This window comes from Geotrypetes seraphini, chromosome 11 (assembly GCF_902459505.1).
Source record: "Geotrypetes seraphini chromosome 11, aGeoSer1.1, whole genome shotgun sequence".
Taxonomy (NCBI): Eukaryota; Metazoa; Chordata; class Amphibia; order Gymnophiona; family Dermophiidae; genus Geotrypetes; species Geotrypetes seraphini.
In genome coordinates, this window is record NC_047094.1 from 139,156,710 (window position 1) to 139,174,278 (window position 17,569).

At 39.3% G+C, this 17,569-nt stretch overlaps 1 protein-coding gene across 6 annotated transcripts in view; it reads right to left on the reverse strand.

Moving 5' to 3' along the window:
• Nucleotides 1-12,943: 12,943 nt before the first annotated feature.
• The window catches only part of CHD6 (chromodomain helicase DNA binding protein 6), a 218,304-nt gene continuing 213,678 nt past the window's right edge, over nucleotides 12,944-17,569 (reverse strand). For 4 of the 6 annotated variants that reach the window (XM_033962934.1, XM_033962933.1, XM_033962932.1 and 1 more), the window contains one exon: nucleotides 12,944-17,472. In XM_033962934.1, coding sequence (XP_033818825.1) covers nucleotides 16,618-17,472 — 855 coding nt within the window. In that variant the 3' untranslated portion in view covers nucleotides 12,944-16,617. The remainder of the gene's footprint in view (nucleotides 17,473-17,569) is intronic. The other 2 variants (XM_033962937.1, XM_033962936.1) reach the window with 2 other exon arrangements.

Here is a 17,569-nt window from a genome sequence, read left to right on the forward strand (position 1 = left end):
TCTAACTTCATCGAGTGTCATCTAGTCTTTGTAAATCTTGATGCAGTTAAAAAGAAAAACAAAAAACGATACACTTGTACCCGTTCTACATCACTCAGGATTTTGAAGACTTCAATCATATCCACCCTCAGCCTTCTCTCTTCCAAGGTGAAGAGCCCTAACCGTTTTATTCTTTCCTCATACGAAAGGAGTTCCATCCCCTTTATTATCTTGTTTGCTCTTCTTTGAATCTGTTCTAGTGCCGCTATATCTTTTTTGAAATAAGGAAACCAGAACCTATTGCAATACTCAAGGTAAGGTCGAACCATTGAGCGATACAGAGGCATAATAACATTCTTATTCCCCCTCCCCCCTTTTATAAACATGCAAAAGTAGTTTTTAGTGCAGGCCAGCATGTAGAATGCTCTGCGCTGCTCCTGCTACTCAGAGTTCTATGAGCATTAGAAGCAGAGCATTCAGTATGGCAGCCTGCAGTTTTGTTAAAAAAAAAAAAAAAGGGGGGGCGTTAAGTCTTGTTTACCATCCCTTTTCTAATAATTCCTAGCATCTTGTTTACTTTCTTGGCCACCGCTGTATATTGGGCAGAAGATTTCACTGTATTGTTCATGACGACACCCAGATCTTTTTTTCAAACGCTAACTCCTAAGGTGGACCCTGGCATCTGCTAACTATGATTTGTATTGTTCTTCCCAATATGCATCACTTTGCATTTGTCCCTATTAAATTTCATCTGCCATTTGGACACCTAGTCTTCCAATTTCCTACGGTCTTACTGCAGTTTTTCCACAGTCCACATGCGGTTTTACAACTTTGAACAGTTTAGAGTCATCTGCAAATTTAATCATTTCATTCATAGTTCCAATTTCCAGATCATTTATAAATAAATTAAATAGTACTAGTCCCAGTACAGATCCCTGCGGCACACCATTATTTATCCTCCTCCATTAAGAAAAATGGGCATTTAACCCTACCCTTTGTTTTCTGTCCGATAACAAATTCTTAATCCACAATTCAACATTACCTCCTATCCCGTGACTTTTCATTTTCTCAGGAGTCTCTCATGAGAAACTTTTCTCAAAGCTTTCTGAAAATCTAGATACACATTAACCAACTTGCCTTTATCCTCTCCCTTCACCCCTTATGCTTCACCATACCCCCAACCTTACATGTTCATGTTCTTGGTATCACTAAATTCCCAACTAAGATTTAGCCCTCAAATTAGCTAGGTAGTCAGGTGGTTGGGGTTTTTTTTACACTACACAACTAATATTCTGGTTCATTTCCTGCTCATTCCAACAAATTGATTACTATAATTCTTTATATGCAGAATTACAACAAAAAACATTTATGCAGACCAACTGATTCAAAACACTACCATTCAATTAATCCATAATCCCTCTCTTGAAAAATGCATACCGATTCCCTCTACCATATCAGATCACTTACAAGGTACTTTTATTGGTATTCAAAGTCCTAACTTCAGGAGATCTGTCATATCTCACATGATATTTCATTGCTTATAGTCCTACCAGAGCTCTCAAATCCATTATCCAGAATCCATTATCCCTTCATACTGTGATACAATGCACAAACATATCCAACAATTGTTTTTTTCTCAGTTCATGGGCCCCAGCTGTAGATTTTTCTGGAACATTTTAAATCGGAGCTAAAAGTGTTCCTTTTTTTAGATGCCTATTCATAATCTACTGCTTAGCTCTGCTTCATTCACTTCCTGTTTGGGATACAGAAAATAATGCACATCTGCCCTCCTCTCTTTTCTATCAGGAATTGTAGTTCTACCCTATGCCTTCACTTTCATATTATTGTTTTCTCACAGATTCCTCTCCCTTTCCCAAATGATAGATATATAACAAATATATAATAGAAACATAACAGCAGATAAAGACCAAATGGCCCATCCAGTCTGCCCTCTCACACCATCCACTATCTCATCTCTACATGCCTTTTTCACGGAGAGGGTAGTAGATGCCTGGAATGCCCTCCTGAAGGAAGTGTTGGAGTGGAAAACGGTGATGGAATTCAAAAAAAGCATTGGCTAAACAAAGTATCTCTAATTAGAAAAAGAAGGATGTAAATGAAAGGGACAGACTTGCACAGTCTGTGTCCCATATGTGGTGATTTGGTGTAGAATGGACTGGGGAGGGCATCAATGGAAACTCCACTAACATGGAACATGAGGATGTTACTGGCCAGACTTCTGGTAGATATCCTGCAAACAGGCTCTTTGGATAGGCTGGAGAGTGCTTGGATGGCAACTTCAGCATTTGGAACCTAAAACAATACTAGGTGGATTGTAGTCTATTTTCCAGAAATATCAAAGAGGAGACAAGTTAATTTAATCATTAATTTTTAATGGATAAACTACCAGGTCTTTATGTGCCGTCATTTACTATGTTACTATGTCCCATACTATCTTGAATGCAGATATAGATCTCATCTCTACCGGGAGACTATTCCATGCATCTACCACCCTTTCTGTGAAGAAGTATTTTCTTACATTACTCCTGAGCCTATCACCTCTTAATTTCATCCTATGCAGTCTCCCTCCAGAGTTTTCCTTCATTTGAAAAAGGCTCATCTCCTGTACATTAACGTCACAGAAATATTTAAACATCTCTATCATATCATATCAAATATTTAAACATCTCTATCATATCTATCATCTGGTACAATCCCTTATACTGAGTCAACTCGATTATTGTAACATCGCCTGCTTGGCACTCCCCCAGAAGAATATGCGGCGATTGCAACTAGTTCAAAATGCAGCAGTTAGACTACTTTGTGGACTGAAGTTTGATCACGTAACACCTTCCTATCGACTTCTACACTGGCTGCCAATGGAGGCATGTGTGAAATTCAAGTTTGGTTGTTTTTGCTTCAAGGTACTTTATGGCTTAGCCCCTAAATATATAACAGACCTTTTCTCTTTCACAACCAACAGACACAAGCGAAGCTCACACCCGAACTTTGTTTCTCCACCGGTTAGAAGTTGTAAATTTAAAAGTCATCACCAACATCTTTTCGCACATCAAGCAGCACTATGGAGTAAAGACCTTGAACAATGGCTCGTGCCTACTACCTATGGGGAATTCAGGAGACGCCTAAAAACACATCTGTTCCTGAAATACTTAGGAAACCAACCTATACAATCTTAGTCCTTAACAAACGATCTCTAGAACTATCAATCACTAAGTCTGTACTTTGTTTATTCCATTCAATCTGTAACATTTCTAATCATTGTAAACCGCATAGAACTTCACGGTCCTGCGTTATATAAATTGTTATTATTATTATTATATCCCCTCTCTCCTGTCTTTCTTCCAGAGTATACATATTAAGTTCTATAAGTCTGTCCTTATATGATTTATGACAAAGATCACTAACCAATTTGTAGCAGCCCTCTGGACAGACTCCCATCTTTTTGAAGGTGCGGTCTCCAAAACTGCACACAGTATTCCAAATGGGGCCCCACCAGAGACTTATACAATGGCATTATCACCTCCCTTTTCCTACTGGCCATTCCTCTCCTTATGCACCCAAGCATCTTCCTAGCTTTGAAAGTAATCTTTTCTGTTTTGCCACCCTGAGATCAAATAAAATCATCCACAAGTCCCGCTCTTCTTCCCACAGTTCTTTGCCTCCTATACTGTACTATACCTCTTGGATTTTTGCAGCCCAAGTGCATGATCCTGCCTTTTTTTAAGCATTAAATCTTAGTTGCCAATTGCTTAACCATTCAAGCTTTGCCAGATCCCGCCTCATGTTATCCACACCATCCGGGATATCTGTCCTATTACTTAGCTTGGTATGATCCTCAAAAAGACAAACTTTGCCAGTTATTCCGCAATATCACTCACAAAGATGTTAAATAGCTGGCCCAAGGACAGATCCCTGCAGCATTCCACCAACATCCTTTTCCTCCTTGCAAACTCCATTTACCACTACCCTTTGTCTCCTTCTACTTGAACAGCTTTTAATCCAGTTTGTCACTTTAGGATCCATACCGCATATATTCAGTTTATTTATCAATCGCCTACGCAGCCTCATGGCTGGGAGGGTGTAGATGGGCTGGAGTAGGTTTTGATGGAGATTTTGGCAGTTGGAACCCAAGCACAGTACCAGGTAGAGCTTTGGATTCTTGTCCAGAAATAGCTAAGAAGAAAAATTTTAAAAATGTTAAATTGAATCAGGTTGGGCAGACTGGATGGACCATTCGGGTCTTTATCTTCCGTCATCTACTATGTTACTATGTCAAAAGCTTTGCTAAAGTCCAAGTACACAACATCTAGCACTCCTCCAATATGTTTATTGGAAGCTTCTATACACTACTAATGACTGGGGAGTCAATTCAGAGCGGTTTGCATGAGTTTCAATAAAGATGCTGCAATACATGAACTTCATAGAAACATAGAAACTGATGGCAGAAAAGGGCCACGGCCCATCTAGTCTGCCCACACTAATGACCCACCCCCTAACTTCCTCCGTGAAGAGATCCTACGTGCCAATCCCATTTTTCTTAAAATCTGGCCTCAATTACCTGTAGTGGAAGACTATTCCAGCGATCAACCACCCTTTCGGTGAAGAAATATTTTTTGGTGTCACCATGAAATTTCCCACCCCTGAGCTTCAACAGATGCCCTCTTGTTGCCGTGGAACCTTTAAGAAAAATGATATCTTCTTCCACCTCGATATGGCCCGTGACATATTTGAACGTCTCGATCATGTCCCCCCTCTCTCTGCGTTCCTCGAGTGAATATAGCTGCAATGAATCCAGCCGTTCCTCATATGGGAGATCCTTGAGTCCTGAGACCATCCGGGTTGCCATTCGCTGAACCGACTCAACTCTCAGCACATCTTTGTGGTAATGTGGCCTCCAGAATTGTACACAGTATTCTAGATGGGGTCTCACTGGATCTGTACAATGGCATTATGACCTCGGGCTTACGGCTGACGAAACTTCTACGGATACAACCTATGATTTGTCTAGCCTTGGATGAAGCTTTCTCCACTTGATTGGCAGTCTTCATGTCTTCACTAATGATCACCCCCAAGTCTCGTTCTGCTACAGTCCTTGCTAGGGTCTCACCATTTAGTGTATAAGTCCTGCATGGATTTTTGCTGCCAAGGTGCATGACCTTGCATTTTTTGGCATTGAATCTTAGTTGCCAAGTCCTGGACCAATGCTCCAGTAGGAGTAGGTCATGTGTCATACTGTCGGGTATTGAGCTTTTGTCCGGCACTGTGCTTTTGTCTGTTGTGCTCTTGCCGACTATGTTGCATAGTTTGGCGTCATCGGTGAATGACGTAATTTTACCTCGAATCCCCTTAGCCAAGTCTCTTACGAAGATGTTGAATAGGATCGAGCCCAAGACTGAACCCTGCGGCACTCCACTGATCACCTCCGTCGTTTCGGAGGGGGTGCTGTTTACCACCACTCTCTGAAGTCTACCTCTAAGCCAGTCCTTAACCCATGCCTTCGGTAAAGGTGTTACAATACATATATATATATATATATATATATATATACATACAAATGTTTGGTCACCCAGGCAAAGAAATCAATCAGATTCATATGACAAGACCTGCCTCTTGTAAAACCATACTGCCTCGGGTCCTGAAGTCAATTCAGTTCTAGAAATTTCACTATCTTCCATTTAAGAAACATTTCCATTAGTTTACAAACTACTGAGATCAGACTAACCAGCCTATAATTCTCAACCACCTCCATCCGCTCTTGTGCAGAGGGGCCATATCCACCCTTTTCCAGTCCTTCAGAACTACACCAGACTCTAAGGAAACATTGAAAAGATGATACAACAGTGCTGCCAAAACCTCTGTGAGTTCTTTGAGTACCCAAGGATGTACCCCGTCAGGCCCCATCGCTTTGTCTATTTTTAATTCAGCTAGCTAGTGATCATATGTGGTGATCGTAAGGTGGCCAAACAGGTAAAAAAGGTGATGGTGAAAGTTAGAAGGATGCCATAAAGCAAAAAAATACGACCATTTAACTCCTTTACTGATTAAATCCCATTGGTTGCCTATTAATCACCGAATCACCTTTAAAATAGCACTCTTAGTCTTTAAAGCTCTGTTATTTAATGAACCACAATTCATTTCCAGAATGATTATTCCTCATCATTCTCCCCGATCTCTTCGGTCACTATCTCAAGAACTATTGTCGGTCCCCTCTTTGAAAATAGTGGGTACAAGAAGAAATGAGATGTTTTCCGTTTTAGCTCCTGAAACTTGGAACGCTCTGCCACTCTATATTAGAAAAGAAAAGGACCTCATCTCATTTAAAAAACTTTTAAAATCCTTTTTATTCAATGATGCTTTTATTAACTAATGATCTAATTATTTGTTGCTTTTTTGCCCTGTCCTTAAATGTTTTTTACCCTTTTTGTCTCTTCCTTCTTAGATTAAGAAAATTGTAACTTTGCCCTCTCTTTCCTAGTGTATCTAGTTAGTTATGAACCTCTTAAGTTTTAATAATGTTTGTTATATATATTATTGTTTTTAAAATGTGTTAAAATTTGTTTTAGGACTGTTTGTTCACTCATTAGATGTTTTAAACTGTACATCGCTTAGAAAACTCTGTTTATAGGCGATTTATCAAATAAAATTGAACTTGAACTAGGTTGCATAAGGAGAGGTATGGCTAGTAGAAAAAAAAAAAAAAGAGGTGTTGATGCCCCTATATAAAACTCTGGCGAGACCTCATTAGAATATTGTGTACAATTCTGGAGACCACACCTTCAAAAGATATAAACAGGATGGAGTCGGTCCAGAGGAAGGCTACTAAGTAGTCTTCGTCATAAGGCATAAGGGGACAGAATTAAAGATCTCAACATATATACTTTGGAGTTAGATTGTAAGCTATTCCGAGCAGGGACCGTCTATTAAATGTCAACATATACAGCGCTGTGTACGCCTTTCAGTGTTATGTAAGTGATAAATAATAGTAGTAGTAGCCATTTAAATACCTACATGGCATAAATGCACATGAGGCAAGTCTCTTTCATTTGAAAGGAAGCTCCGGAATAAGAGGACATAGGATGAAGTTAAAAGGTGATAGACTCAGGAGTAATCTAAGAAAATACTTTTTTTACAGAAAGGGTGGTAGATGTGTGGAATAGGCTCCCAGTAGAGGTGGTAGAGTCAAAAACTGTTTTTGAATTCAAGAAAGCATGGGACAGGCACATGGGATCTCTTAAGAAGAATAGGAGATAGTGGATGAGCAGACTGGATGGGCCATTTGGCCTTTATCTGCCATCATATTTCTCTATTTCTGACAAACACAGTCTTCTGAGAATCTTTCCGGATCTCCTACACATCTATTCCCATTTGTATTCATTTTCTACGGTCCTACCCCCGGTCTTTCATATGTGAACACAGAATAGAAATAATTGTTAAGCAGTTCAGCATTATCCTTATTAGTTTCTACATATTTGTCTCCTTTACCCTTCAGTCTCATTATGCCATTTTGACTCTTCTTCCTATCAATTAATATCTAAAAAACATTTTGTCTCCTAATTTTACCATATCAGCTATCTTTTCTTCCATTTGTATCTTTGCTTTTCTGACAGCTTTTCCTCTTTCTGCAATGTCTTGTAATTTATAAAGGCTAACCTTTTTCTCTCACCTTTTCAGCTACTACATTTGAGAACCAAAGCAGCCTTCTTTTCTTATAATGGTTGTACAAATTTTGTACAAGGCCTCAGTATCATTACTAGAAGACAACTGTACACCAATGACTACTAGTCTACCAGTTCTAACAGGGTAGGACTAAGGGGGGAATTGTTTGGACATGAGGGGGTCTTTTAGGGAGTGAGAGGGTATGAATAAACATGTGGATAAAGGTGATCCAGTTGATGTAATGTATCTAGATTTTCAGAAAGCTTTTGACAAAATTCCTCATAAGAAACTCCTGAGAAAATTAAGGTGTTATGAGATAGGAGGCAAGGGAAGATTAGGTTCTTTCTAGTAGAAAGGCATATGAGTGTTGAACCAGTGTGTTATATAACTCTAGTTGCCAGTTGTGTAGAAGGAATCATCTACATTTTTTTCTCTCTCTCGGCAATGCCTCCTGCCTCACTGAGCTGTGTTGTAATTCCTCAGTTCATGCCAAAGCAGTTGGCCATCACTGTAAGAGGACAAATAAGGTGGCGCACAGGGAACTTCCCAACCATCTGAAATCTTTCAAATGCAACACATCATTGCAAATAGGAACAAACTGTGCAAAGTGGAAACAACCAAGCCACCTACCTGTGTGCAACCAGCACTAACACTTATGTAGTTTTCAAAGGGCTAGATTCACTAAGCAAACCGATCGTGTACCGATCGGTTTGCGAGCCCTTTGCGACCAAATTTCCCTCCAACCCCATTCACTAAAGCCTGTAGCGATCCGATCCCGACCCTCCCATGCAAATTAGCAAAACCCCATGCAAAATAGTCAAGCGATTGATTCACTAACAATTGCTTGGCTATTTTGAATTGGGTTTTACTAGAGGCAAACCCAACTGCTGCAGACTGAGTTACCGACAGGTGTGCAGGTTTTTTGACAGGCCTGCCTGTCTTTTTTTTATTCATTTTTTTTCCATGCACAGATATTTTGCATGTGTTACACATGCAAGATATCTGTCCCATAAAAAAAAAAAAGACAGGCAGGCCTGTCAAAAAAACGGCTGGTTGTTTTCACAATAGTTAATTTGATTCTAGCTGTGGTATAGTAATTTTAAGCAATTCAATATACTTTTTTCTAACCTTTTTCATCCATCTAATCTAGCCAATTACTGGTTTTATCCCACAGTTTTTACTTATGTTTCATTTTTTAACTAACTGTAAACCGAGTCGAGCTCCTTAGTGAGTAGATTCGGTATATAAAAGGAAGATTATATATATATATATATATATATATAAAATGTGCATAATATTTAAAACAAATATAAAATTTAAAACACATGAAAAAAAACAGCTCAAATATAAAAATGGTGTTAAGATTTGCCAGCTCAATGTGCCTGTTAACGTCTAAGTCCAAAAGGAACTTAATAGTTACTGCGTTAAATGAGTTGACGTCATCGCCAACAAATAGAAACTAATTATGTAATTTCTTTAATGATAATTGTGACTTGATAAACAGCTAAGGATAACATAAACCACCAGTAATCTAAGTAACAATGTGGAATGTTTATAATATCTAAAATAAAATTTAAAACATGAGAGAAAAACAGTTCAAATATAAAAACGGTACCAAGATTTGTCCAGGCCTAGATTTCTGAGACTGCTTTTGTATGCCCCACTTGTCCAGAATGACACACCTATTGCACTAGAAAAAGATTAGGTTCTTACCTTAATATCTTTTCTAGTATTTATTTATTTAAAACATTTTTAATCCACCTTACACTTTATCCAAGGAGGCTCACAGTATTAAATACATATTTCAGTAGATAGGTGTGTCATGTTGGACCTCCACCTTGTCATTATTTCTGCGCCTGCCTTCTATCTCACTCAGAATGCTCGTATCCAAACCTGTTAGTTGGATGCCAGTCAGATCTTTAGGGTATGAAGAATGGTCTCCAGCTAGGACACTTTGGAGTATTATTTGAGCTCCATGAATGTCTCTGGCATGATTGTATCACTATGTTTATCATGATTTCAGAGCAGAACACTCTGGTTCTTCGGGGAGTTTCCCTGTACCCCTAACTTCATATCTGTTTCTAGAAGGGGCTATTGCCTGCTTTGGAACGAACTACAGGAGGCAGCAGAGCCCTCTGTGAAGAGGGATTAAAAATCGAAAGTCCAGTAGATTCCTTCTGCAAGGCTAACAAGCACTGAGATATAATGCACTTGTCCAGAATGACACACCTATCTACTAAGAAAGCAATTAGCAAGGTAAGAACCTAATCACTTTATATTAACCTAATCTTTTTTTTTTTCCAGACTATGTTTCAATCAATCATCAGCAACAGTGGGGACCATCTTTCTTCACTTCACTTCACTAGTCACTCCAGATATTTTTTTTTGGGGGGGGGAGGGGGAAGAGAGCATGAGGCAGGGACTGGCTCCCTCCTTTCGGTTTTCATGTTCATTTGCAACTTTCTGGCTATTTCCTCCCTCTTTTAAATCTCTCTGGTGGAGGACCAAGGAGAAGGAGAACATCTCACACAGGAAACAAACTCAGACTTGGTAGTAAACAGTGATTCCGCTAAAACAGCGGCTCAAGTAGTTTTGAATGCATTAAATAAGACAGTGAAGACAGGGGAAGCATTTTTCCTACCTTTTGCCCTAAGACTAGGTTGATATCGGGGCAAGGCCTTGCTAAGCTGGCTCCAGATATTGGTGACATTGCAAGGAACCCAGAATGTTTGCAAAGAGACAACAAGGCTTACGTTGTAATGAAGCCGATACTCAACCTAAAATCCCACAAACACTTTTTTCCCCCAATAGTTGCAGGGATTCTGAGTCACATATTCTAAAGTCAGATATGCAATTCTTAAGTTGTTAATTTTTAGACATCTTGATTTGGAGCTGAATAAGCAAAACGTTTTAAACTAAGACTTCTTTGAGGGGTGGTGTGTAATGGTAAAGGTTGCATGGTAACAGATGTGTGTTGATCCTGCTCATGACAGCAAAATCCTACAACATGAGTCAGATGATATGCATTGCGTAACTGTACAACATGCCCACGTTTTAGTAACGCTTATGAGATAGAGAAGATTTAGACTGCTTATTCTAAAGATTTTAGGCATATCCATGATCTCAGCTAAATAAAAAGAAAAATTAGTGCTTAAAACATTCAAAAATATATTGATCCAAATGACTTTTTTACATAAATAAATTATATTGTTTTGGATTTAACAGATAGAACATAAAACCCTTTATGGTTTCACTGGAGGCAGAACAAGTGAAATGTTAGTTACAACAGAGAGCTAGCAGCATTTCTACCAAATTTGTTCTTCAACATTCCATACTTTGCAAGCTACAAGAGTAACCCGGAATTACTATCAGTACCACAGTAATTCAGAATTACTAATTTGATCAGAAGAAAGCTGATAATGCCTTGAGAACAAAAAGATTTTGTCAGGTAACAGTTAAGAGACTTCTCTGAGATGCTCATTTGAATGTATACAAAATTTATGGATCTCAAAATGTAAAAAAAAAAGACAAATGTTAATACATCATTAAATAAATAATGCAAAAATTGAACTTGTTATGTCAAAACATTAGGATCATTTCATACATAAGAAAACCGTGATAAACATAATACACGGTGACTGTAACAAACGATTGCTGGTTCATCTTTAAAGGCCCACACATTTCACTGTATTCCTGTATCATTTAAGGGAATTCCACACACTTGCTTCCAGGCAAGGCCTAACCAAGGAACTAGAAACTCAAATTCTCAACTATTCCATAATGCGAGACAGTCAAAATATCATAAGCTGTTTAGGAGAAACAATGATGATTCTTCTCTGCTTTCCCTATTTGAAGAGGTGATTTCAGGAAGAATCCAACTCAGATGAATTTCTGCATTTCCCCAGAAGTCCTCATTCTTTTTCAGTAGATCTTGGGGAAATCAAAACACATTGACTAAAATCGCCATATAGCAAATCAGTTGAATCCCGTTCAATCATGCAAGGTATTGACACTCAGCCTCCATGTTTAGCTACTCTGAATTTGTTACCCTTTCTATCTAGTCAGTCATTTTAGTGACAGTCTTTCTGGAACTGAATATATGCATCTCGCATCTGGTTTGCACATTGTACTGCTACTGCTTTCCTTAGTTCATCAGGAATTTTGGATGTTGCCTCCACAGCATCTTTACTGTCATGGTATGCACAGAAATAACCCATTTGAAGACACTGCCCCCAACAGAAAATTGGATCAGGAAAGAACCCCAGATTTTCTGCACAGCAGCATGCATCATTGTCCCTGAGTCAACAAGCTTCCCTTCCACTTTAAATTTCGGACAGATCCCAAAGTGGATTTTGTGTGTGGAATCTGAGAAATTCTCTGCAAGTTCACTGAATTGGGTATCAAACCCATTACTTATTGGGGTATCCCTGGGGGCAGGTGTAAACCCTGGCCACTCCTGGTGCAAAATGGTGGCTCTGATTCCTTGTCTTGTGGTACTACTACAAAGGTCAAATTCTTTATTTGGCAGTTTGATCCCAAGCGGTTGCACTGCCCTATAGTATGGCATCCAATTACTACACTTGTGCACCTAAAGCATGCACTAATTTACTCATTAACTGCTGAGTGCACTCTAGAAAACAGGCTGGTAACTGAAGTAAATTCATTGCTGATTATAAGCATGACCAATTCTGTACATCCTGAAATATACTATTCCTTGTGCCCAATAATGACATCCAAAGGATTCCATTACAATAAATAGCCTGAGGCACGTTGCCTGAAATGGAAGGTAGCATGATGTTACTGATCATAGAATAATGATACCAGAATATGGGCAATGCCTGGAAATAAAATAATCCATTTTAGATGCCAATTTGGCATACATTACATTTAAATCTTTTGTGAGACATAAGCTTGAAAACTGAAGGTGGCCATATTGACCACCTTTCTATTTCTGTGGTAAATGCACAAACTTTTATGGGAATGCCAAGATTGCAAAGTTTTCCTGAGTGAAAAAATAAGGATTTCTACTGTTTGTTAAAAAATAAATAAATAAATAAAAAAAAGGAACCATATTAATACACAAATGAATGTTAAATCAATGAATAAACTAAATCACTCAATGAAGCTACTAAGTAGTAGATTTAAAACAAACCAGATAAAATATTTCTTCACACAACGTGTAATTAAACCCTGGAATTCGTTGCCAGAGAATGTAATAAAATCAGTTAGCATAGCGGGGTTTAAAAAAGGTTTGGATAAATTCCTAAATGGGAAGTCCATATGCCATTCTTGAGATGGCTTGGGGAAATCTACTGCTTATTCTTAGGATAAGCAGCATAAAATCTGTTTGACTACTTGGGATCTAGCTAGGTATTTCAGACCTGGGTGTATGGCAATTCTTATGCTCTTCTGTTGAGAAATAACACTGTGCTTGTCATTACTAAAAATTATTGCCAGGGCAAGATTAAGGCATAGGCAAATTAGACATGTGCCTAAAGTCCAATTCAGTGGTTCCCAAGGCAACGTTTTACCTCGGTAAGTTAGTTATGGTTGAAAGAAGAGTGGGAAGGGAACCAGAGCCACCACTCTTGCTGAGGCTGTTTGTCCCCAATGGACAGGAGGAGTTGAAGAACAGCGTTCTTTCCTCTGCCCGTTTTCTTCTGCAGTCAGACCTACATGGGTGGGGGCCTTATTTGTGGGAGTTTTACATTGCATTTCTGTTATGATAGGGGCGCCTAAAGTACTTGTCTGCCTTGAGTCCACCAAAGTCAATGCTGCCCTGCCCTGTCCAGGAACAGTGGTTTACTTTGCTGATTCAAACTCCAGCAGGCTTGCAACTGGTGTGGATTATCCTTACACATATAAGTGCATTTCTTTTCTAAGAAAGTTATGACTATTAGCTTTTATACATCTCGTGCTTAGTTTATACATGACAAATGAAATCTACAGAAAAGAAATGTGTAGACATCTCTGTGCAATGTGTTTAAACATGTTGATATATAGGTTTTTTCCAAACAGTTCAAATTTTACAGTGTATCATACAGCAGATCTCCAATTCAAGTGTCTCTCTGTAGAACAGTTTTGGCATAAAATTTAAAAACAGGGTGAAGAAACAAGGTGTGGAATTCCTTTAAGAGTGTTTTTCAAGTAATGGATCATGAGCAATGAAATAAGCAAAAACCTAAAGGTATGAAAGATGAAACAGGAAGAGAAATCCCCCCCCTCATCTTTTAAGGGCAGAGACAACATCAGCTGCCTTATCTATTTGGAGTTCTGTTTGACAGTTAAGAAAAGCAGTTCTGTATCGTTCTCAAAGTAAAGCATATTTCAGAATTATCACTATAAAATGGAGAAATATTGTTTGAAAATGCAGAATAAAATAGGACACAAATAATACCTTTTCACTAACATTAAAAATGCTATTCCCTATAATCAAATCATATTTTTCCTTCTGAACAAACATTTCTGGGGATTATCTAACTTATACCCAATACAGGTGTCAAACCATGTTTTTATCCTGAACAAAAACCCTCCAATGTAATACTAAAACTTTCTTGTGTCAGCCCAATGACTCTATTTGGTACTGCCAAGGGAAAGACATGGGCTCCCTTACCAGCTCTTTGAGCTGGGTGCAGGGCCATCTCGAAGGCTGAGTGGCGTGGCCATTATTTCCCCTATGGTGGCCGCTAAGCAATGAGTGGAGTGGGTGTGATTGTGGCTCAGGAGTACTTATTTAATTAACAGGGAGATAAAAGGTCAAGTATACATTTGAGACAATTCTTTAACACGGTTCCTCCACTTAGGCAACCTAATAACACAAATGGCAAGCCCATTCTATAAGGACACTTTTGTGAACAAGTGTCATTCTAGAATAGGGAAGGAAATAGGACTTGATACAGAAACACAAAAACATGGCCCATCCGGAGTAACCATTATCTCTTCCTCTCTCTAAGAGATCCCACACGTTCTTGCCTTTGGGTGGTTACAATCAAAGCAGTTTACATGTTACGTACAGGTACTTATTTTGTACTTGGGCAATGGAGGGTTAAGTGACTTGCCCAGAGTCACAAGGAGCCACAGCAGGAATCAAAGACAGTTCCCCACTTCTCCACTCCCAGCATCAAGTGCAGGTCCAGAGCTCAGGTAAATGTTGGATCTACCGCTGGCCCCGCCCATGCTCCTCCCCAAAAAATAGTTCCGTGCTATGGAATTTGAGCGTGCAACTACAGAATACTGATTAGGTCTGATCCTGCTATTTACACTCCGTTATTCGCATGGATTCTATAAACTGGCGTGTAAATGTAAGCAAGCTCTTATGAAATGGGGGGGGGGAGGACAGACAGTGCTTGCAATGGCATTTAATGGCTGTTCAAAGAGCAGCAAGAAAAGCAGATCTCTAGAATGTTTTGAATAAGATCAGGATAGCTACTGTAGTAGGGATGCTGCAGAATCAGTGTGTGAATAAGGTGAGCCAGATGACAACAGAGAGACAAGGAGGAACCAAAGGACACCAAACAAAATACAATACAGTAGAGTTTATCTGAAAGGTCTGAATTGAGGCCACACCAGTTGTCTGTTAAAGGAATTTCAAATAACTCTGGACAATGTAATACATGAAGCCAATCAATATTTGTATAATTGAAGGCTTTCCGGATTAATGATTAGGGCCCGGGGACTGTCCATGACTTTTTTTCATAGATGAGAATTTACTGTTAACAGATTTTCAGATAACAGTGCTCTACCATAAATACAAAACAAAAAGTGCACCTCTAAAGCCCAGCTCCAAACAAAAGAATAAACCAAGGAACCAACTCTTTTGCATCCAGACAGACAAATGCTTTTTCAGAAATCATGGCTCCCAGGTACACGTCTTATTAAATCATGATTTTGTTTGGGGGGGGGGGGGCAGCAGCCAAATCTAATGAGAGCCAAGAATCTGGTGGTTCTTTCTAGACAGTTAAGAGAAAATCCTAATAGAAGGATTGTTGAGGACCTCATTTGTTCCTTCACAAAAGGACATTTGAGAGTTGCTTCTATTACTTTGTTAATTTTTTTTAACTGATTTTTCAGGAAGAGTTAACCTTATATACGGTATAAAATCTCTATGGCATTCTTGTAAGAATACCCAACTCCAAGCCAACTATTTGTGCATGGAGAATTAATGGTTCAGTGTCAGAACTGCGACATAAATAGGAGTGTGTGTTACCAAAAGAAATGTGCCTGTGCAAATGTTTGAGAGGGAGAGGATGTGTGATCATTCAGTTTGCACTAAATGGGAATATAACTTTTCCAGTGTTTTAATTTACTGCAGATGTCTGAAAACCTGGTACTGCTGCCACTTATGGGGCTGGTGTGAGTTTTTTCTTTTTCTCTCTAAAAAAAAAATGAATATATGCATTTGAGTCATTAGTTATATACTTTTCTCTATACTACCATACTAGTGTCCATGATAAAGAATGGGAGCTGCTTTAAACCAAAAATACACATTAGCACGTATATAACTGTGCTTTTTGCTGCTCTACATACAGGTTTCTCATTCAGTGTCACTTGACAAGGAATAACTAAAGGTTGTAGGAAAAGCAGATTTGTAGATGTCTGCTGCTGCTCAGATTTTTTTCAGGCAAAAGAGCTGTTATTTTGCTGAAGAAGGTAGGCAGATGTAGCAGATGACTACGGGCTGGATTTATTACCATTTGCTGGAATGAACATCTGATTCTTAGGAGAATATAGAGCCTCCCAAACAAGCTAGACAACATGGTTTCATCTCACAAAAAGTGGCATGGACCCCGTGGCTGGCAATGCCTGTCCCCAGAGTTCTTCCGCAGCAAATCATATGGACTTTATTCTTGGAAATCGACAAAGACTGAAATGAGAGGAAATAACAAATACCTACGTGATTAGAAACTTACAAGTGCAGTCTATTTTTCTGCATTTTTTTTATCCAAATGAAACAAAAAGTTTCTAATTCATGTTGTCACTAGTTTCTTTAAATTGCTCCCCCTCAAGCTGCTCTTTTTCAGGTGTGGCTTGGCCTGTGCAGTTCTGATCTGTCTCAGTGTCTTCCTGCAGCAAGACTGGTTCTGCTTCTGTACTGCTGAAGTCTCCTTTGGCTTTCTTTCTCTTTCTCCGCTGGCTTTCCAGACTCAGTGCCTCCGAGTGTCTGCTCTGCTGCATTCCAGGCAGTGCCATACCAATGCCAGGGGAGAGATACATGGAAGGATAGAGCAAGCCATGTGACATTCCAGGTATAAGAAATGGATTAAAAGCTACAGGACTACTGGGCGTGACGACAGGTTCCAAGTGATCTGAGAAGGAGCTCTCTTTCTGCATCTCATGGCCACTTAGCTTGTCCTCAACAATTTTTCCAGGGCTGGGTGCACTGCCTTTTGTTGTGCTTGTTAAGGAAGTTGGAACAGTTGATGTGCATGTAGTTGTCATACAGGTGGGTGGGTTGAGAAGTCCTCCAACGCCAAACATCTGGGGCACAGTGGCCATGCCAGGAAGCATCATAGGTAACATGCTCAGGGTGTTCTTGATGTCCTCGCCAGCAGGTACAGTTGCAAATCCTGCAGGAAATCCAACCACCCCAGTTAATGGTACCCCCTGCATGTTTCTCATGTTCTGAAGTCCTACAAGGTCCATCCCAGTGATAAGTCCATTCATGAACAAAGGTCCCATTCCCGGGGATGTGTCTGCTACAAGCCCTGAGCTTTTTATCAACTCACTTCTTGGTCGCCTCCCTCTCCTTCTGGGCCCAGCATCTTGTAAAACAGGTTCAGTCAGGATATGATTAAATTTGCTCTCTGGCAAGAATGCCTGAAAATAAAAATAACCCAAAACAGCTGGTTAGAAAAGACTTTCTAATGTGCAATGTCACTTTTTATTTGTTCCTATTCCTTCCCCTGCAGTTTTC